The sequence below is a fragment of the Nylanderia fulva genome, unplaced genomic scaffold, assembly GCF_048542155.1.
Source record: "Nylanderia fulva isolate GAGA-0341 unplaced genomic scaffold, ASM4854215v1 Scaffold17, whole genome shotgun sequence".
Taxonomy (NCBI): domain Eukaryota; kingdom Metazoa; phylum Arthropoda; class Insecta; order Hymenoptera; family Formicidae; genus Nylanderia; species Nylanderia fulva.
In genome coordinates this window covers 603,218-625,179 of record NW_028189945.1, presented here as the reverse complement: position 1 = coordinate 625,179, position 21,962 = coordinate 603,218, and the positions used below count along the sequence as shown (strand labels likewise).

Below are 21,962 nucleotides of genomic sequence, written 5' to 3'. Positions count from 1 at the left end.
CATATTAGACGCTTATTTTTATTATTGTGTTTTATTTAATTTCAATTTTATTTTATTAAATTTAACTTATTTTATTTAATTTTAATTAAATTTTTAGTTTTTATTTCAATTTAATCTGATCTGATTTTATTACAACGTGTAAAAATGTTATAATGTAAAATGATATAATTAATATAATATATAATAAGGTAAAAAGATTAATAATTTAAAATGTGAGAATGTAAAGAAATGTAACCTGGAAGCTATCCCAACAAGATGCAAATCAAGAATTAATATTAAATAAATAATAAATAATAATTGCTACATTACACTACTAGATGCAAAATCATTAACTGCGTCTATAAAAAATATAATGATTATACAATATAGAAAAAGATAATTATTGAAAAAATTTGTTAATTAATACTACAAATGTTTTTCTCTTGATTTTTAAAATTCACGATTGGCTAACAAATGGCAAGTTTAGCTAAAGGATTTGGACCGACGAACAGTGAAAGAAAAGCGCTTTTGCTTCGAGGAGAGAAACCGAGAGCATAAGAGACAATTATGCAAATACACGACGCCTGTGAGAAGGGCCCGAGTCGACTCTCGGGATTGAAATGTGGAAGTTAAAACGAGTTGTGAATTGTTCGCTGCCCTTTAGCGGTAGCGCAATTTGCAAGCAAACAGCCCATTAAATTGAATTCGCCGTAGGCTCTCTGTTTCTCGAAGGAGAATATACATATAGTTATTGTTCGCACTGATGTTTCTTACAATCGTATAATTCTGACATTTCATAAAATCGTATTTTCGTCGAAGACAAAAAATTGTATCCTGCGCAAATGTTTTCACAATAAAAATAACGCAACAAAAATATTATTTGTAAATTACGCTTTCTGTCTGGTTTTTTAAACATATTTCCAGCGTCATTGAGACGTGTCATTAAATCGTCTTGAATGTCACAAAAAAAAGGAAGGACGAATGAGATGTGATTTCATGCAAAATCCTCGAAAATCCTGGATTGACCCCGTGAATCCGCCGGTTGATTCCGCGTTGATTCAAGTCGCATTCACGGCGCATCACATCGCATCGCATCGCATCTCGCGATGAAAAGACGTAGAGCTTTTGAGTGTGTTCCAATTAAAAAGTCAGAGCTTCGTTACACTCAGTTCTATCTCCCTCTTTCCCCTTTTCCGCCCTTCCTTCCTTCTCACCCTGCGCTACCTCTCTTCTTGTCTTCCTTGAAGCCGCCGACCTCCCTTTTACTTCTGGCTTTTGCCTTTCGTTAAGAGAAGAAAGGAAGAAGGAAGGAAAGAGAAATCGCTGTATATCTGGAATTTTTCTCCAGCAATTACTCCATCGCTTTTCTAAAAAATTAAAACCGCTTTTTTGTATACATCGGTTCTTCTTTTCTCTTCCGGTCTCTGATTCAGTTCGTTTACAAGTACATAAGTCAAAATTTAAACGAGAAGAAATATATTATAGCATAATTACAACAGGCATAATTTGTCAGTTCAATTTAATAATCACATGCATTTAATTCTATTGTAAGATTATGCCCTGGTTAGCGAAAATAGAGGATGCTCGTTTATAGCGTTTAATCTATGAAGATAGCGCAAATCTTTCCGTCCATTCTGATACCAGGTATTTCCTTTTCCAGCTAACCAAGCCCTTGCACTTACACTGTGAAGAAGAAAGAAAAATTAACCACCGATGCTCTCGATACAGGATGTAAAAAAAAATCGTGTGAAAAAGGAGCGAAAAATTTCTTTTTCGCGTATGAGAAGAAAGAGTTTTGTTCCCTCCCCCCCCGTGAAGTATTTAACGATGCCGCACTATGGAGACAAGAAGTGAGCCGAAGAGAGGAATAAGAAGCGCGTGCCCAAGTGCCAACATGACTTACGCATGTATGCACACGCGTGTGCGCGCGGCTATTCGTCACAATACAATACGCACGTGGCTGAACACGCGTGCGACGCCACTTATCTTAGGTATCTCGGAAACCCTCTCCCTTTTCAGTTCTTGATGACGGTGTGCATATATATCAAAAAATTATTATAGAGATAGATAAAAAAAAAAAAAAATTAACAAACGCGCGCAAGATTGTGAGAAATTTTTCATTACTATATAGACAAATGTAAATATAATTATACATATAAATATATAAAGATATGATTTATATTAAATAAGTCGAGATTCGCCTGCTACGGAACGTCGGTGGTTTATCATTATGCCGAAGTAATTATGCATTAAGAAAGATATCTGTTTCTTTTTTTCTCTTAATAAAAAAAGCATGGCGTACTGAACGTGAATAGCGCATCGAAGAAAAAAACGAGAACTGCAAGATGTTTTTCTTCGTCCAAACGATTTCACATTCCTACTCTGAATTTCTTACACTCTAAACTTCGAATATGAGAGTTCGGTCCGAAGTTTATTTTATTCTAAATATATTCGCGGAATTTTCATTTTTATATTTTTTCCTTCATTGCTTTGAAAAAAATTAAGAGAGAAAAAAAAGCAGGATGAAATCATGAGAAAATTACTCAATTTCTACAGTCTTTCGTATAGAAGAGAAGAATAATCTTTCTTTTAATTATTTATAGATCACATTTTTTTTGTTAAAAACATTCTTTCCTTTCATTTATATATTTACAGTTTTTTTTGTGTAAAGACAAATGGAAGTTAACGATAATCATTTCTTCATACGCTTGATCTTATTGATTGCTCCTCTCCTCTTGATTGTTTTTCTCGACTGTGTTACACAAAGTAGTAGTTAATAGTACACACTCGTCTAATAAATCATTCATACGGAAATACCGATCATACGCCTCGTTGTAGAGCTTCCTTTTCTCTCGGTTTAATTAACGCAAATTCGCACAAAATTGTCGCGATAATCGCAACAGTTGTCGCGTATTCTCTCGTTTCCGTGCAATTAGATCCGCCAATTCCAAGCCACGCTCGAGAGTATCATCGAACCACTTTCGACATATGTATCGGTTTCAACCAATTACTCGTTACTTGGTCACGTGTCTATCGCCACGTGTATATTTCACTTACAATAGATGGATAAAAATAAAAACGAAATGTATATAAATGTATGAGCGCTTTGTGTTCCCCTTCAGAGATTGTCTAGAATTTTGTAATCAACAGGAAGTAAATTTTGCTTAAACGTATTTAAATGAAAAAATATCGGATTGATTGAAAGATATCGCATTGATTTCGATAATAATTTATTTATCTACAATAACTTCCTGTTTCGCAAAAAGTGATCGATAGATTATTGACAGCGAGTAACAATAATTAACTAAATTACGAAGGATAATTAGCATTATAAGCTCCAACATTGCACACATTCGATAATATTACAATATACTTTCACCTGTATACAGAGTCGAGATTACACTTGTGACTAGAATACTAAAGTAACTACGAATTAAATCTCTTATTAAGCTGCGTAAATCGTTAATTATCAATTAAACACGTAAACTTCTGATTCCAATTTATATGGACGAAGTTGTGCAAAAGATGCTTCTTTTTTGACAAAATAACTATCTTTCTCGTTCTATCTTCTAAATGCAATATTATATTGCATCTACGGTGACAAATCAAGTATTACGTTATTATGTTGCTGTAGTATTGTAATGATATCGATTATATAGAAATTCTGTCATTCATTAAAGAGAAGATGCAAACTTTCGTAAAATGTTAGTACATTAAACGTTTTATTGATTTTTATTTGCAAAGAGAATAAGCGGCTATGACTATCGATCAACTTCATAATTACATATTTACATTTTTACGTTCAATCATCATTTAATATGCCTGACATGTGCAAGAGGGAAAACGATCGTAAAACAAAAAACTTTCCAAGGGCAGAAATGTTTATAACCGATTGACTCCCTCTCTCCCTCCCCTTATTCTTATCTTAGACAATTTTTACACAAGAACAAGTTTTAAACACAACACGTAAAACTATATAATACATCGCCTAAAGAAATACGCGCGAGCACCTTTTGTTGTGTAAATTACTGTGTAAAGTAAAAATTGTTGAAAAATCCAAACCTCCAATTAATGCACGAGCAATTAACTCCGAAGATAATTAAAGATATTTTGAAACACTTGAAATTATAACTTATTAACACTCACGATACAAGATAAGTAGTTTGTCGAATTGTTTCTTCAAGCTCGCTTCTCAGATCCAGAAATCATCTGGAGATCTTGGAGATTAAAGTGGGCAACCGTGGACGTAGGTGACATTCCGGAAGAGTGCGGCTGCCGTTGACAGAAATGCCGTCGTGGAGGCGGTGGACGGTGCCGGCGGCGGCGGCGGCGGTGGCGGCGGATGGCTGGTTTGCGATTGTGTGTTATATGGCGAGCAATAAGCATCTATGCTGCCGTGATGAAGACCGATGCTCCGCACCAAAAGATCCTTTTCAACGGTGGCCTGATGACGTAGCTGCTCCAATCGCAGCTGATTCTGTCGCTTCCACTTTGTCCTGTAAAACATTTTCCTACTTTAGTTTAAAGATTAAAGATATAGGTTTATAACACGATTAAGAGAATTAAGAATCTATTACAAACATCAATGTGATAATCAACTGTAGATATAAAAGTTTATTATTAAGTTTTTCCGGTTTTCAGTTTTAGAAAAGTGAACAAGTTAGCAGCTATGAATGTTTTAAGATTATTAAAATATTAAAAAATAATTATTTGCGATCAACGATGATAATATTTCGATCAAAACGTTTGCATTAAAGAAAAATTGATTTCAAATTATGAAAAATATTCGAATAATTCATAATTTTTTTGTTAACTGCGGCTAGAATATCTTTTTAGAATATTATTTTTAGTACACAGTATACTATAATATTCTATCGTGTACATAACATGTATGAAATATACATATATAATGTGTATAATATATGTAATTATACACATTATAATGTATATAATATATATGTATTAGAATGTATAATGCATATATGTAAATGTATAATGTATATCATATATAATATATGTATATATTATGCTAATATAAATAAAAAAACTTAATACTATAATCAGCAAGAAAATGATGAGCAAAGATATTGTATTATACTATTATACTATCTCTGTGAAGAACTCATATATTATTATTCTCATAAATATTAAAGTACTTAAAGTTACAATGAAAAATTATATTGTCTTCATGGTAAATTTCTAGCTTTACCTTCTGTTTTGATACCAGGTCTTCACTTGTGTTTCTGAGAGCGATAAAGCGTCAGCGACATCGCTACGGTCCGCTACGCTGAGATATTTCTGACAACGAAATTTCCTCTCAAGATAAGCCAGTTGAGCATGAGTAAAGGCGGTTCGTCGTCTTCGTGGTTTTCTATTAGTCGGTGGTGCATTATTAGCCACTCCGCAAGACTTTGCAGATGTGCTTGCTGGACCTGGCGACGGCGAATGTACCGATGGCGGACTTCCTAAATGCGTGCAAGGACTGCTGCCAGGATCGATAGTATCCTCGGAATCTGAATGGACGGCTGAATCATCTTCTGAATCTTCTGCAACATATTTTTGTAAAATATATTTTTCTACTTTTTTCAAAATAATTTTCCTTGAAAGTACTTTTAATAATAATTATTAAACATTAAGCGCGATGATAAAAGTATTAGTTTTCTGTAATAAAATTATTGCGTATAATAAAGCATAGTTTTATTATAAGAATCTTTAAATTCAGAAACTAATCAAAACTTTTCGCGCACATTTTTTAATTTTAGTCAATTTTAATTAACTAATCTATGCTTCAATATTTAAAAAAAAAATAAAAAATTTTCCAAAAATCAAGTCAATTAATTTGACTTCTTTGAAAGATTCATTTTATCTTTATTTATTCCACGATTTAGTTCATGTAACATAAACACAGTTTCAAATTTCCAAATCTTTTATAATATAATTTCATTGTATATCTATATTATTAATACTTATTGTTTTCTTAGAGTTTAGAGAGAAATATATGTATTCGAGAGAATACACGTGAAACAACACGCGTGTCTCCTTCATTACTTTGTACTAACAGCTATTTTCTGACTGATCCAATCGCCGAATTCGATCGGTCGAGCAAAATCTATTATCGAAACAATAATCCAACGAACCCCCGACCGATCGTGATCGATTTCGGTTAGAGCAAACCATCTGAATTAGCAAGACCTGCTTGCATCCCCCTCTGGATTAGCCAATAGACTCGCGATGACGCGCCGGGGGGTAATAATCTTCGATGAAAGTCCACGAACTAACGAGCTCTAACGAATCTTTCGGCACCTCGAACCATCTGTAGAATCGTTCTTAATGGGGCACCACCTCCGAGGGGGTTAGTCACCCCTGGTGGCTCTATGTCGGTGATTTAAATAATAGGAACACACCACGGGGTCCATTTTCTAACGAGAATTTTGACGATCCGCCACGTGTCTAGAAATGTTTGCGTGAAAAAAAATTCTCGTCTCAAATTAATAAACAGAGTCTGAAATCGATTAAAGTAAAATTTACACGACAATTCTATATGTGATAATATTAATGATAATGTTTATCTATTTTTTTAATTAGGCCTGTTTAAATATTCACTTTCAAATCGAAATATTACGAATGCAATTAATTTCTCTTGAGAAACTATTGAATAAAATTTATGAATGTATATGAAATTAACGTATGACATAATAATTTCAGGCATTTAAAAAGATAGTGTGATTGAATTATTCTAACTTATATTAAAACACACTCCATTTTAAGACTTTATCAAAGAGAATGCAATTGAAATGAATTATTTATATCATCAAAGATTAATTCACATATATTTCTTCCATACATAAAAATAATATTAGACCCTCCTCATTGCAATTAAGTTTCTTTCTACATATATAAAAATGATATATAATAATGTAATCTTTTTATAAAAATAAAAAACGAAAACAACTGTAGATCTTAAGTAAATTATAACAAATTGTTCAATTGTTAATTGTTGATTGTTCATTTTGTTCGTGTAATAATTTATTTAGGATTTCCGCTATTATATCGCTATTGTTAACTATTCCACTGCGTTTTAAATACCTTGGACACGGTCGGCCAACACGTCCCCCAGAAGATCCCTGATTAGGAAGGACTTGTGCTCCTGCATCATCGCCATGGGCGAGGTAACGCACTCACGACTCTCACAATCCTTAATCGAGATTGCACCTATACGTACGAAGCAACAATCAATCGCGACGAGTTTGCAGGAGATACATCGACACCGCGACAAGGAGACCCGATTTTCATATACTACCGTGCAGACGCTCGGCGTCCTTCTGCGTCGAGGCTGACCAGAAGCGTTCGCGAACTTCGTTCTTATCGTTCTCTCAGTGAGATGAAACACGCGGGGGATGAAGACATACACAGAGGACAGCTCGCACAAAAGTTGGTATGCGGTCGACATGGAAGAGGGGAGAAGGTGTACTTGCTCGCGTAACCCTTCGTATTTTTCCCCGCGACACCCCTCAAATTAATCCGCCCGTTTATTTTGAACGGGCTGCCTAATGCCCGCGCGATTTCGCAGCCATTTTGGAGGTGGAATGCGCCATGCTCGCCCCACTGTAAATACCAGTAGCGTCTCTCTTATTGGTTCACCGAGACTAGGACGTGGAGGCAAAGAGACGAAAGCCCGAGGTCGTCATTGGTCGGAAGACTCCATGGAGCCAGTCCCTCTTCCTACACCTGTGAGTCTCGGTATCTCGGTGCCCGTTTCGATTTAAGTGGATCCGGATAAGGGATGCGGAGGGATGGTGATGGTGCACTGAAAAACGAGGATAGAAGTTATAGGAGGGAGAGAAAGCAGATACGGGGGTAAGAGAAGAGAGGGAAGTCATTGGCGAGCGATTACTGCGAAACGTGGGGAGGAACAAATTGAATGTGAAACTTTTCTTGCGGGCGCACCGATATAGCTGGCTTTCTATGATTTCGGTGCTTGAAAGAGGGATACTCACTCTTGCCGAGTTACTGCTGTTATCAGTCTCGTCGGTTTTCTCTTGTTGGCTTCTCGTTATGGAACTCCAAGAGGAGCCTGACGCGGCAACAGTCAAGCATAATAAATCTCTGAGAGAAACCACATCTCTGGGGTGTATTTATATTTTTAATATATTACTCCAAACTATTGTATATATATATATCCAATGCGCATACAAATTGTGCAATCTGTAACATAAGACATGAATATTAAAAAAATATTTCTATTTTAGTATGCAATTTTGGGGCATTTTATTATTATATTAATATATAAATAATATATTAAAATATTTTATAAATTATATAAAATCATTTTATAATTTAAGTTAAAAATTATGTTGTGTATTGCATTATAAAAAATATAATTTTTGTATCATAACAAATTATGACAAAAAACATATCTATGTATATAAAATAATAATTATAGATTAATTATTATTCATATGTGCGTTACTGTGCATTATTTATTATCTACATATTTGTGTGTAATATATAGAAATGTAAAAAGCTGAATCATAAAACTGGATATAAAATATAAATATATTTGAAAAATTTGGTGAAAAATGTCTAAAAAAAACTTGGATTCTCCAGAATTGATATACATATTTGCTTTTTTTCTTCTCTCTCGACTCGATTATATCTTTACAACTCTAGAATTTGTTACATCATTACTGGTAACAAAATGCCCGAAATATTACATGAAAATATATACATATATAAATTAAAAAAAATATATGTAAATACATAAATATATAAATTTAAAAAAAATATACATATATTTTTACTTTTCTTAATATGAAATTGTAAGATATTTTCATTTATAAATCCTATAAATGTTATCGGCAGAAAGCGAAAAATCGAAGCTGTCAAAAATTTCTCTCTCTCTCTCTCTCTCTCTCTCTCTCTTTCTCTGATAATAAGATCAATTCGTGAATAACTCGGAATAACGCAAGGTGCAACGCGGATGCGCATCGACATTTGCATAAATACATCCTTCGCAGATCCCTCTTCTCATGGCAAACCACCCCGGCTTGCCAGAAGTAGTTTGCGAGTGTAAATATGCATGATGCGTGTATGCAATCATTCTGAGAGAGTTCCGTGTCTCCTATATCTCTCGTTCCTCTTGCATCACTCGCGTATCTCCGCGAGAGCCGACTCTCCTCCTCCCCTTTTCTCGCTATATCTCTCCCGTCGTGCATACTGTTAGTCTATTCACTGCACTACCACTTACCCCTTTTTAAGCACCTACTGACATGCGGCCGCATAAACTTGTATACGTTTGGATGCTGCGTCGTGAGAAATTATCCAGGGTTGAATTCAGCGAGATGCGCGCCGCGTCGTTGAGTAAAGCTTGTGTGTAAGAAAAGCCGTATTCTCTTTATCGGATATCTCTTGGCAGAATACACGAATCAGATGACATGATTGAAATCAGCGATCTCAGAGCAACGACCATTCAATCAAGATATATGCGATACGAGTCGAGAGGAGCTGAAAGAAAAATAAACTTATTTTACTGTCAAGAACGAACATAGTGTCGGTTTGACAACACGTCAAGACTCTTAGACACGTTATGAGAGACTGATTTATTATGATGATTGAATTATTATTAATATATTATACTTATAATATATTATTTATAATTTATATATTTTATTACATTATAACATAACATTTAGATACGTTATAATAATAATTTTTTATAATTTTAATATAAAAAGTTATAACAAGAAAAATAAATAAAATTTCTTCCTAGGAATCTTATTTATTTCTGAGTTTTGCATAAAACGCGTGCGAAGAGGGAAAAATGAGAAGAGAAAATATTAATAATTTATCTATATCAATCAAAAATCTGCGATCGTTTTTCGATAGTTTTATCGCATTCAACGATTCTCAAATTCCGCAAAAATACCCCAGCGCATAGCATTAATTAAGGCTCCAATTAATTCTGATCGTTCACGCGAACTCACCTCGATGCAAGTAAAGTCAGCGACGGAATAGAGTGGATGTTTGTCCTATCCAAATTTTCAACCGCGTGGCGTCGCATAAAGTCATCGATCTTAAACGTAAGCTCTATCACCGATGTAGAAACTGACTCTACGTACGAGACGCCCTTCGTCAAGATTGACGCGCGCGCGTTTCGGAATTCATTAGGTTTAATGTATGCGGCAGATTAATTCAAGGGGCAGCAAAGCGGCCAGGCGTCTCCTTTATTATGGGCGTGGAAAAAAGGGCGGCGAGAAGGATCGGAATAAATGCATGCCGGGATACGAACTAAATTGAAAATCGTCGAGAAACGCGAGAAACAAGGGTCTACCAAAGATTCAAGTGATCACTGAACCGGAGACAGAAAAAAGACTAAGCGTCAAAAATGAAAATTCGAGGACGCGAGCTACGTTTTTTCTAAATAATATTCTTTGTTTATATTATTTTCTGTAATTCTTAATTATTTTCTATATATAATGAATTGATAAATGTTATATTATTTAAAATAAATGTAGAATTTAAATTTATTTAAGAAAAAGTATGCAGAAAGGTAAAGTACACTCTTTGTATCATTCATTCATTTTAAATAATTAATATAACTTTCAATCAATTCATTACACATAGAAAATAAAATAATTAAGAATTGCAGTTATAAAAATAAAATATAATAAAATATACAATTATGTGTAATATAACACTCATGTTGACATAATTATTGTAAGATTAATCGAAAACAAAATAGCTGCGTCTTTGGAACAATGTTCTAAATAATCGTGTAATTTTCAAATTTCAATTATAGTAATTTAGGGAGCTTCTTTATACAAAAAAGAGTCTTTACGTGACCATGTGCACAAGAGAAATATTAATAGCGGAAACAGTTTATCGCATTTATCGTGTCCTGGATGAAGACAAATTAATGATAATGAGAGCGAAGGGGCGGTTCGCGTAGAATTAGCTACAAACCATAACTCCCGCTGGCTGATCGTTATCGGCAATTTGCGACGTTTGCTCCACCCTCGTGGGATATCCGAGATCTCATCTCAGGGCGCTCCTCTTCTGTCTGTTTCGCATCACTACGCGTTTGTGTTGTACAAATGGGATTTTGTTAGCGAGAAATCATCTCTTCGCGACGAGAATTGACCTGGAAAATAAATTACGCATCAATTTTAACGCAGTATATTAACATGAAATATCGTTTTAATACACATATACATTGTAATTAATAAAATTCCACCGATCGATATATGCGGTTATATACCGAAATAATATATAATTGCAGAATTTGTCTAGCTATCTCAATTTCTTTTTTTTATGGAATCGTAGATCGAAAAAACCGGTCGCTGAAACTCAATGGGCTGAAAATTCTGTCTATAGCGTATTGACAGCACAAATCATCCTAGCGCGAATAACTAAATACAGATGAAAGATAAAGGACAACGAAGGGAATCATGCCGGAGCGATTTAAAACAGAAGCGATAACGAGTACAGCTCCAACGAGATGCAATGCGAAGAACCTCGAAAATCGTTAACAATCGCGGCAAGCGTAAGCAGGATCCATTGATGTGCGACCGCGCGTGTGAATATAACTGCCGAAGTGAAGTTTCCGTATGAAGCGGCATCGTCCAGCTCGTATACTGAAGCTTTTACAAAGCGACCAAAGCCCTGCAACTTTACCCGAAAAAAGCCATTGCTTTTTCTTTCAATGCTCTTTTTGACACAATGTTTTTATTAATTACTTATCATTAGCATTGATCAGAATAAAAAAGGTAATTTAAAAACTAATAAATATTAGAGTAATACATATTAAATATATTAGAGTATGATCTCTGATCTCTTTCCTATTATATATTTTACGCTAACTTACAAAACTTGGAATTTAATGTGACGTTAATAAATATGATAAAATTTTCAAGATTTTAAGCATAAGTAAATTTATAAGATTACAAGATGATGAAATATTGCCTCGGAAACAGTAACGCATCGTCTTGGAATGCGTTCTCTGTAGAAATCACTTTATACGTACCGTAACTCGATGTGTTATTCTGTCGCCGCATATACGGGCTATTGTATTTCCCTTATAGAGAGGTGAAGACACTCTCGAAGAATGATGGTTATGGGAAAAGGAGTGCTTGAACACGAACGTTGGTCAGGCCCCTGCGGTTCCAATTACGATTGAAAGGCGCTCCTGTTTGTTCGCCTTCTATAACTGCGGAGGCTCTTCAGAGCCTCGTAGAACCGTACTCTAGGTCCCGTGGCCACTTTCGAGCTCGATGAACGCGTTTCCATAGCAAATATGCGATTTTCGTCGCGGCTTCTTTCGCGAGAAAGACTCTATATATTCCGGCATGTGGAGACAATTAACGCGCGATCTTCGCCAAGAGGAGGTTGAATAAATGTTGTAAACTCTGATTAGACAAATCTTCATCCTGTAAAAAAAAGTTTTAGTCGTCAGATATACATTTTAAATCCTATCAATAATCTCTTTAATATTATTTAATATGAAAAATGCAGATAATAATAAAGATAAAGAATAAAAAAGAAATATATAGTATATAATAAGATATATAAAAAATATAGATAAAAATAAATAAATTAAATATAGATAAAGGATGAAAATAAATTGTCAGAATTATCATGACATTCTACATCCTTTTATATCATATAATAGTATATATTTATGTACTCTTGAGAATGCATACTGACTGAAATAAGAAAATCAAATGGGGAGGTCTTCTGGATTCGTTAGATTCAGCGCATTACATTTCCATAATGCACTTTCACGATGTCAGAAAACAGGGCGGTGCTGAAACGTACCGATTACCCGACGTAACCGCGTTCCTGCTTTCGTGCAAAGTGCCGAGTAATCAAAGGAACGATTGTCGTCACAAAGGTGCTTGATTGGCTCGTTTATGCTACGGTAATACCGGATGACACATAGAACCCTGCGGAGATACAAGTATCTCACCCTCCTTTCAACGAGGTTTCATGAAATCGCGCGTGTATAGGCAGCATTAAACACAGGTGCCTCGATCAAATTTCATTAACAAGTTGTAAAATTTTAAAAAAAGTATTTTAAATAACACAATATAAATTACACAATAATCTCAAAACATGTCAATTATATTTATATGTTCGTATTAAAATATATAATATTTGTTTTTATCAAACTAGAAATATATTTATACATATTTTATCAATGCAAATAATACAACTGTCATCTGTCAAAAAATTTATAAAATCAGGTATCACACCGACTAGATCGTATACGTATCATAATATTTCGAGAACGTTTTTACTTTATCGTGATCTTACACCCTTCCCCCATATCATCATCACTGTCTAACAATCGGCCTTATGAATTAAGATCAACGCGCTATCGAGGAGAGAGATCTCGCGGCTGAAATCCCAGGGGGAAGCAGTGGCGTGCGAGGAGGATGATGTCCCGTGGAGTCTCAGTGTATCAGCGCGCCGAAGTTAGGAGGGTGACTTGTTTACTAGCGACAGTTGATTTGACAAAGCCGCGGGTCCATTTATACGAGCGAATATTACAGGAGCGCAGTCGAGGGGCGGCTTGTTATCCGCTCATTGAAGTTAACCACGGGGCTAAGTGCGCGCGGGGATGACGGCGGAGGCGGAGGCGAGGGTTGGAGAGGATCGGTAGGGGGTTGGAGGGCGAAAGCATCCCCGTGGGTAAGGTAGGGAGGGAGAGAGAGGGTGGAGAGGTGAAGAGGAAACGGAGGTAGAGAGAAGCGGTTTGCGCGAAAGCCCGCGAGCCAATAAAAGGCCGGATCGCGTCGCCGCAGAGTAAATCCCACGGGGATGCTTTCCGCCGGATTATTCGACCGAGATTGAAAAGTTAGCGCTGGGCTAGTTCGTGGCCTATTCACCCCGCCGCCCCTTTGTATATACATATATCCCGCCAGTTATACATGAAAAATGGCAGAGCTGAATTTCTACAAAATTTGCAAATTGTCAGAAGTGCAATGTGAGAAAAACTCTCATTTTATATTTAATAATCAAGTTTTGAAATTAGCTATTTTGCCATTCATTATTTCACATTTATTTAACATTATACGGAGATAATTCAGTCATGAAGAGTTAGTAAAATAGAGAAATTTAAAAATATTAATTTTATTATCTATAATGTCTGTGTCAAGCTCTTACTAACTCTTTTTCATGACTGAAATTATACGGAAAATTATAGATAAAATGTATCTCACCTCATTTCGAATTGAATTTTAATGACGAATATTTTATTATGACAACTCTTTTCCTTGACAAACGTCATCATTCCTTTTTTTGCGAGTTCTTTATTTTCAACGCTGAATGTCGCAGTCTCCTTAATTGAGATAAAATCGCAGCAAAAAGTTGCAACCAAGCCAAGTCGACCGTGCACCTGAAAGATATTTACTTCTGTATAACGCCGTGATGTCTGCGTTGCTTACCTAGCTTAGTAAGCACTTTGGGATTCTCTGACACGTGGATAATTAATACCCGCGATTCGGGCCGGCGTAAATATTCGCGAGGTCGGTCGCAAAAATACAGTGTAGAAATATTATAAATAAATAGGAAGAAAAAATTGCCCGAATAAAATCACGCACAAATGTAATATACAATTAATTTCAAACGGATTTCTTTCAACAGAGCTTTAATTATATAAGTAAATAATTATAATATAATAAAATAAAATTTAATAAAAAATTTAAGAAGTTGTAATAAAATGATAATTATTTATCAGATTTTAATTACAGAAAGAGTATAAAGTTTTGAGCTATCTATAATAATCAATAGAAAGCGTATAATTTCTTTATATATTTTATATGTGTTCATTTGTATATGTTAAAATGTAAAAAAAGAAAATCTCGGAAAATTCATCGGAAGCAAAAGAGATATGATGTTTTTGAATAGATCGATGAAAATGAAAGAGGGCGACGAAAGGAAGAAAGTTTCCGGATAACCGACGCGGAAATACGCGGGTAATGACTACTTTCTCATATCTTAATTACGGAATAATTAATTGGAATGTTTTGTCGTATACGCGAAGAGTGCTCGACTAAAATGAGATGCGGCGAATAAGGCTCTGTTGCTTTTTCCTCCAACGAAAAGGAATATCTCGCTTTACGCGGCAGAAATTTCTTTCTTTTCGCGTTCTAGGTGATTGTAAGCGTGAGAAATTATATAGGTAGGAGAAACACTCTTCTCGCGGAGCAAATTCCCGGTTAATTAATTCCTATGGAAGCTTAATTGATCTAAGTTTCGGCAAAAGATTCATTAAATTAATTCTATGAAGTATATTCGTAGAAATACGGAATAATCACATTGATAAAGATATAAGAGCATGTTAATAGATTTTAGACTCGGTTAATTTCTCAATTAACAAAGGAGAAGAATACGAGAAACAAAAGTGTAATTAAATAGCAATTGTTTAGCTTTCTAGACATGCTTCTTTCTTATAATTATTTTAGCATAAAATTTGATATAGAAATGCATTATCCGAATTGTTTCCTCACAATGACGTTAAAATTTGATTTTCTTGATTCAAAGAAAAATTAACTAAAAATAATTAATAATTAATAATTAACTAATATACTTTATAGTATTATAATAATTAATATAATAATTAACTAATTTTATTTTATATTTTAAAACAGATATACAATAACGTATATATTTATTTGAAAATATAAAATAATATTGATTAATTTTTAATTAACTTTTTTATAAAAAATAGAGAGATATATGTATATCAACATATATCTATCTCTTCCGTTTGCCAGCTCCAGCGTTTTCTGTTAGTCGCGCATCGTTTCCACCCAGTGATTGTGTCAATATCTCGAAACGCCCTTCGGACACTTCGTTATTCGTTATCGTGACACAATCGCTGTGTAGTACTAATGGAACAATAGCGAGAAAGCCAGAAAAAGTTAGATCGCGCGCTGACGCAAAGTGAGGACGTGCCTTTGTTAGCATTCAATTGTTCTCTCTTTGTTCCAGACATTGTTTCCGGTAACTCTTTCGCAGTAACAAGGAAGAAGCTCAATTAGAACAGTTTGAGGACTTAAACGCCCAGAGGCTGCTGCTGGTTTAAGAGAGGCAAAGATGAGACGCTGACACCGGGTTTCAAAACATTGTTTTACCGCGAGCAGATTCTCTTAATCGCGCCAGCGCGCGTTATTGATTATATGCCAGTTTTACGAAGAAGATAAATTGTTTCGAGCGCAAAATTTACATTATTATATTTAAATGTCATATAAGTATTTAACCGCTCGCTTAAATTAATAAATTCTTAGGCCCGGTTCCACAACTCGCTTTAACCGAAGTTTAACTCGTTAAACCTAATCACTAATCAGGATTGGTTCATAACAAGTTAAACTTCGGTTAAAGAAAAGAGTTGTGGAATCGGGCCTTAATAATTAATTCATTTGAACGAAAAAAATTAAATTTCTCAGAGCTATGGGAAATTCTCAACATATGACATTTAATCATATATAATTTTTCAAATATCTACCGTAATATTACGTTTGCATTAATACAATTATACATTCGAATTGTTTATACTATATAATAATATTGTAATTTAATAATATACCTATATTATATAATCAATATATTATTATATTAATATAAACGTTTAAAATATGCTGGCAATTTAGTTATCTCAGTACTTGTGTCTTGTTCATACCTAATTGTGAAAGATGTTCCTTATTAGGCGGATACCCGTATAATATAAAGGAAGTATCATAGGTTTCTGTGCGCAGGCGTTACTCCCCGCCGACACAGTAATTTTCTCCTTCTGTTATCCTGTCGCGTTGCCGTTCCTATCTCGGAACCACTGTTATCTTTCGGCCATTGCAGTAATTTCCAACGGAATAATCCAGCGAAAGGATGCCTCTCGTTTGACTCGAACCTGCACCGGGGAAAACGAATTATTGATCAATGTTGTAAATATTTTTCACACCTCACCTATCTATTACTTATCATACCTGCGCACGAGGCGAGTTATCAGGATATTCGAAGTATCGGTCTGCGGTCATTCACCCTCGTCCAGACATGGAGTCCCCAGGGATGGAACAACAAGAAAGTGTCTAGGAGAAACTCCGTCCCGCGTATGATGCCCTAGTGGAAAAACAAGACCGTGCTTTGAAGCACAAATTGGGATAAATCCTGTTACTGGGTTGCAATTAGTATTCACCGCAATCAAACACCTCGTCGTTATTTAAAGTAAAGCGAAACATTCGCGGATGGTTAATTTCCCGAGTAAATGTTTGTAGCTATTCCTTTCAAAATAATGTCGCTTGCATTATCTTAAATGTAGAAAAGCGCGTAAATCTCTTTTTATTATATATGTAAACTTTTTTCTATAATATATTTTTGTGTTATATTCTATTTTCTATACATTACATTAGAATAAATAGAAATTTTTCTATACTTCTGTTATTTCTCAAAGTTTCAATCATGTGTATTATATTATATTATTGTACATTATAATATCATATATGTATATATATGATATAATATATTGTATATTATATAATATTTATAAAAAATAAAATATTATAATGTAATTATTAATATATTTAGAATATTTCTAATTACTAATGTTTAGAAAATATTATATAAAAAAATATATTAATGTTCAATATTACATTTAATGTAAAATCATAGACAACTCTGTCAGGGGAGAGGCCACTCGCGCGTACATGATTGTGCGAATCCGTTTATCAGGATGGAGTAAACAGTACGGTTGTGTTGCACCGCGATCGAATGTGTTGGTGCATGCGTCACCGATACAGAGTCGTATGTTGTAGCGTTATTGGAAATATGCTCGAATATTTGGATATTTTTTCGGGCTTGGCTGCGTACCGTTTCATGATCGCCTGTGATCGGCGCCTGAAATTAAGACGTACGGAAGACGAATTGCGGTCGATAATAAAAAAAGTACAGTACAATAATCTATCTATTCATCTTATTTCTTCGTCTTGACTCATCCTTTTCTCAACCCCGTCTCGCATAATTTTTACACGTGATTCTCCACCCTGTTCTCGTCCCGAGACGTCCCGATCGCGAAAGCGGGATTAAGTTTATAGAAAAAAAAATCTATTACATCGTCTAAGAGCGCCTTAAACGCTCACCTTTCGCCTATTCTTCCAGGTCGACGAGGCCCCTGGCTTAATATAATTTACATAGATAATTTGCAACGAAAATCACACCACGGCGTCCTGCTATCCTGGCGCTCCTGGAACACCCTCCTACTCCAGAGAATCGTATTCGTCCGGAAGCCGGAGGAGAGAGAGATCGTGAGCGTTCCTGAGTTATAGCTTCCTGGTGGTGCGAATGCTTCTGGCGCCACTCTCTTGACGAATGACAGGACGTTGACGAGCGATGTCGGGAGGATCAAGGCTCTCGCTGACGCTTTCGTCGTCGCCGGCGAAAATTCGGTGCTCGCATGCGGCCCTGTTCCGGGGGATGCTTGCCGTTCGAAAGCGCATACGCCGCGGGGGTGGAAGCTGGGGGTGAAAAAAAATCTTTCCTCACATGCTATCCTGATGCTGAGAATATTTGCGAGAAACGACCGCGTGCCGATTCGTCGTCGCGAAACTTTTGCGACTGCGATCGAAGTTTGTTTGACGGAATAATGCCTAATCAAAATTCTTCAAACGCTCGAGCTATCAAGAGAGAGAGAGAGAGAGAGAGAGATGAATTCCTATAGTAGAGATACTAGCTCTCTTTCTCTCTCAATTTGATTTACTGTCGCAAATTTTAATATTTATTTGTGATCATATTTATGATATATAATTATATATATATATATATATATATATATATATATATATATATATATCATTAATATATAAATTAATAATTAAGTATATTTAAGGTTAGATTGTCGACAAAACTGATATACAACTATGATAAAATTGTGATCTTTTTTTTTAGAATAATTGGTTGACAAAGGAACATGTTCAAAATTACTATTATATTGTAGACTGAGAAAATTAAATTGTATTATGCTCATAAATAAATAATTTTGATGTCTTTATATATCTCACTCTATTCGAGTAGGTTGCTTCTACCTTCTACGAATTCCTCCGAACAAATATATATTATTGTTTCATCTCTGTATTATATAATCATACTTCTGACATATACTCACTTAATAAGAATTATAACAGGGTGGATAAGGATACAATTTCTTTAGGATATTACTTTTGGGAAGTAGAAGATCGCGAGATTTCTCGGAGATGGACCGTTGAAGTTATATCTCTTGAAGTTGTCTTCGCGTCCTTTTTCAATAACAAAAATCGCATATATATATACACATATGTATATATCTAAATATAATCATTTTTTGATAATATACAAAAAAGATAAATATTTTGGAGATAGATCTTTTGAGAGATGAATATTAAAAACATATTTTTTTATATAAAAAGATATTACCTTCCTCATGAAATTTATTTATGCGTGCGTATACTTTCCTTTGCATCGCAAGTAGAGTGAAGTCTGTCATATATGGAGGAAACATTTAGTATAGACATTCTCCGACAGGGGGCACCGTCCAACATTGTGGCGCAATCTGACACTTTCTCCCTTTCTGTGTAACATATATACATAAATACATACATATGGAATTTCTATTTAAAAACCCATTTGTATTATATTTGTAAAATGTAAATATTAAATACATGATATTATAACAGATTTGTGTATATTTCTGCAATAATTATTCACTGCCAAACATGAGTAATCCTGCAAATTTTAAGAAACACAGTACTCACTGTCAACCAGGTTAGTCCTATTATTAATTTATTACTCATTTTTATATATAAAGATAGCGCAAAGTGATAATTGATAAATTGATAATTAAAATTAATGAAGATAAAAATGTATTATTAGAATTAATAAACTGTTTCGATTATATATTAAAATGCTATATGGATGCAGAAAGAGAAAAGGAATTGTAATATTTCAATTAACACAATTATTATATTTCTCTCTTTTTTTTTTCAAGATGTTCACATAATGGGTTGCGTCGAACGAACGCAAGGAGATGGCATGGAAAATGTGATAGCGGATAAGGCTGAGAATAAGCAAAGTCGAAGTCGTCTAGGGGACACTCTCATTTATCATCCTACAAATCTAAAACAATTAAGATCGACGCCTCCAGTCACTCCTACTGGTACAATAGTAAAATTAGTGCCAAAGAATATTGATAATACAAAACAGGAGAGACGTATCTTGCATTCCTTAAAGTCCAAAGAACCAAAAGTTGTACCATATGAGCCTTACAAGGCAGCTGTTAATCCAATAGTACCGCTTGAAAAAAAGAACAAGAAATTATCTAAGAATGAGTCGCGCATGAACGCTACCATTGCACAGGTTGCTGCATTGAAAATCCAAGATAATGATATGAGATTAAAAGAAAGTGCAAAAGAAGATAGAGAGAAAGTATTGGAAAATGAGTGGGACAGTGAGAAACGAGCTTATGAGGCTGAAATCCGCAAGTTGAAAGAAGAAAACAGTCAACTTGAAACTCAGTTGAAGTTTCAAGCACAGGTATAAAATAGTTATCTGCTTCAACAAAAAATTTCATATTTAATATTTATAATTTATAAAATAATATAAAAATGTATATTCTCACATATATAGGTCAATGGTGAATTAAAGAACTTATTGGTCGCTGCAGTAGGAGAGGATCTGGAAACAAGAGTTCATTTATTAACTGAGGACAAATTGCAACTTGCCAGAGCCTTACTAAATTCGGCCCAACATTTATCTACACATCAAGAACAAACAGAATGGCTGGCAGGCCAATGTGAAGTTTGGAGAAGTAAATTTCTAGCTAGTAGGTAATTGAAAATTATTGCTACTATTATATGAAATTGGTATAATTTCTATTCTAATTTTTCTTCTAAAATTTCTAACAGTATTTCATGAAACTAAAAAAATTCAAATTTTAATAAAACAATAGTGATGTCGTTAAAACAAAACTTATTACAGCTTAATGGTGGAAGATTTGGCAAGATGGAAAGCTGCACTTTGTCAGAGAACAACAGAACTGCAAGAAACCATAAAACGATTGTTAGAAGAACATAATATTATTCGTGACACTTCCCTTAAAACATATAGGTACATATATGTTTTATATGCATATTACATAAATTTTATCAAATTAATTTGTTTCTGTAATTCTATGTAAGTTTTATTCCCTTAGAATGCTCACGATCCTACGAGAGAAATTTGATCCTATAGGGACATCCAGCAAGAAACACGAATTAGCAAGTACTAATATTATAGATGTGGCACAGGGATGTTGTCAAGTCACAGAAATCCTGAAAGTCAGTCTTCTCAGTGGTATTCCAGATTCAGAATTACAGAAGGAAATTAATATAATTGGTTTAGATATGAAAACACTCGCTGAAAACAATGCAGAAAAGGTAAAACTGCTCGAATATGTAATATTTATAAAAAGATATATCAATATTGATTAAAAAAATTCATATTTAAATATTGTAGTTGTTAATGAATCAAAAACTACCAATGACCGGAAGAGAGGATATTGCTTGTTCCGCGGTGATGGGGGCGGCAGTTGCAGTAGGGGGACAAATGTTTCTTCCACGATGTGACACAAATAATATGACATGTTGTCCGCATTGCAGTGGCGAGATTAAACAGATTTAAAAACAATTCCACTTTTACATCTTCCATCTGTGACACTTTTTATTAAATATATCAAATATTTTTGTTCTATTTGATTTCTGATTAAATGTAGTTGTAATTATTTAATTTGAAATTAACAATTATTTTTTTGATAATATTTGTGCAAAATATTTAATATTTACTAATATTTAATCTGTAATTATATCCATAAATTATTTTAACTGGAAAATAATATATATTAATAAAAATAATACACAGGTAAAAGTCTAAGATATAGTCATATCTATAAACAGATGATTTAAACAGCCTTTTGGTCAGTTTTA

The 21,962-nt window shown here is 34.3% G+C and overlaps 3 protein-coding genes across 9 annotated transcripts; 1 reads left to right on the top strand and 2 right to left on the bottom strand.

The window, feature by feature from the left end:
* Nucleotides 1-745: 745 nt before the first annotated feature.
* Nucleotides 746-16,725, bottom strand: LOC114938212 (uncharacterized). 3 transcript variants are annotated; one of them, XR_014924367.1, is made up of 10 exons: nucleotides 16,661-16,725; nucleotides 14,199-14,374; nucleotides 12,002-12,404; nucleotides 10,942-11,119; nucleotides 9,227-9,483; nucleotides 7,977-8,184; nucleotides 7,066-7,786; nucleotides 5,189-5,525; nucleotides 4,126-4,475; nucleotides 746-1,662 (listed from the first exon to the last, which is right to left on the bottom strand). XR_014924367.1 is itself a non-coding variant. In XM_029312062.2 (9 exons), the coding sequence occupies exons 7-9, from the start codon at nucleotides 7,427-7,429 to the stop codon at nucleotides 4,205-4,207; spliced, it is 972 nt and encodes a 323-aa protein (XP_029167895.1). In that variant the 5' UTR covers nucleotides 7,430-7,786; nucleotides 7,977-8,184; nucleotides 9,227-9,483; nucleotides 10,942-11,119; nucleotides 12,002-12,404; nucleotides 14,199-14,374; nucleotides 16,661-16,725; the 3' UTR covers nucleotides 2,601-4,204. The 3 variants fall into 3 exon arrangements, 2 of the variants coding, with proteins under 2 accessions (XP_029167895.1, XP_029167897.1); XM_029312062.2 differs by lacking the exon at nucleotides 746-1,662 and having other exon boundaries at nucleotides 2,601-4,475; XM_029312064.2 differs by lacking the exon at nucleotides 746-1,662 and having other exon boundaries at nucleotides 2,601-4,475; nucleotides 7,066-7,191.
* A 299-nt stretch (nucleotides 16,726-17,024) lies between these two features.
* Nucleotides 17,025-19,540, bottom strand: LOC146723749 (uncharacterized). Of its 5 annotated transcripts, none has more exons than XR_014924369.1 (4): nucleotides 19,420-19,540; nucleotides 19,133-19,262; nucleotides 18,111-18,485; nucleotides 17,025-17,094 (listed from the first exon to the last, which is right to left on the bottom strand). XR_014924369.1 is itself a non-coding variant. In XM_085481094.1 (4 exons), the coding sequence occupies exons 1-4, from the start codon at nucleotides 19,426-19,428 to the stop codon at nucleotides 17,064-17,066; spliced, it is 414 nt and encodes a 137-aa protein (XP_085337220.1). In that variant the 5' UTR covers nucleotides 19,429-19,540; the 3' UTR covers nucleotides 17,025-17,063. The 5 variants fall into 5 exon arrangements, 1 of the variants encoding a protein (XP_085337220.1); XM_085481094.1 differs by having other exon boundaries at nucleotides 18,189-18,485; nucleotides 19,186-19,262; XR_014924368.1 differs by lacking the exon at nucleotides 17,025-17,094 and having other exon boundaries at nucleotides 17,918-18,485.
* LOC114938211 (golgin-45) lies at nucleotides 19,539-21,765 on the top strand. Its single transcript, XM_029312057.2, has 6 exons — nucleotides 19,539-19,767; nucleotides 19,991-20,535; nucleotides 20,629-20,828; nucleotides 20,980-21,108; nucleotides 21,194-21,416; nucleotides 21,496-21,765. Exons 1-6 carry the CDS (start codon nucleotides 19,719-19,721, stop codon nucleotides 21,658-21,660), a joined length of 1,311 nt encoding a protein of 436 aa, XP_029167890.2. The 5' UTR covers nucleotides 19,539-19,718; the 3' UTR covers nucleotides 21,661-21,765.
* Nucleotides 21,766-21,962: the final 197 nt, after the last annotated feature.

Bases quoted from the DNA above. Each gene is read 5' to 3' on its own strand.
- LOC114938212 (XM_029312062.2), bottom strand. From the start codon at position 7,429: ATGTCGACCGCATACCAACTTTTGTGCGAGCTGTCCTCTGTGTATGTC. The intron at 5,526-7,065 runs GTATTTAAAACG...AATATGTTGCAG, and splicing joins GTTGGCCGACCGTGTCCAAG to AAGATTCAGAAGATGATTCA. The intron at 4,476-5,188 runs GTAAAGCTAGAA...AATGTTTTACAG, and splicing joins ACCTGGTATCAAAACAGAAG to GACAAAGTGGAAGCGACAGA.
- LOC146723749 (XM_085481094.1), bottom strand. The intron at 18,486-19,185 runs GTAATATCCTAA...TTTCACCCCCAG, and splicing joins CGATCTTCTACTTCCCAAAA to CTTCCACCCCCGCGGCGTAT. The intron at 17,095-18,188 runs GTGTGATTTTCG...TTTTTCCACTAG, and splicing joins CAGGATAGCAGGACGCCGTG to GGCATCATACGCGGGACGGA.
- LOC114938211 (XM_029312057.2), top strand. From the start codon at position 19,719: ATGAGTAATCCTGCAAATTTTAAGAAACACAGTACTCACTGTCAACCA. The intron at 20,536-20,628 runs GTATAAAATAGT...TCACATATATAG, and splicing joins AGTTGAAGTTTCAAGCACAG to GTCAATGGTGAATTAAAGAA. The intron at 20,829-20,979 runs GTAATTGAAAAT...AACTTATTACAG, and splicing joins AGTAAATTTCTAGCTAGTAG to CTTAATGGTGGAAGATTTGG.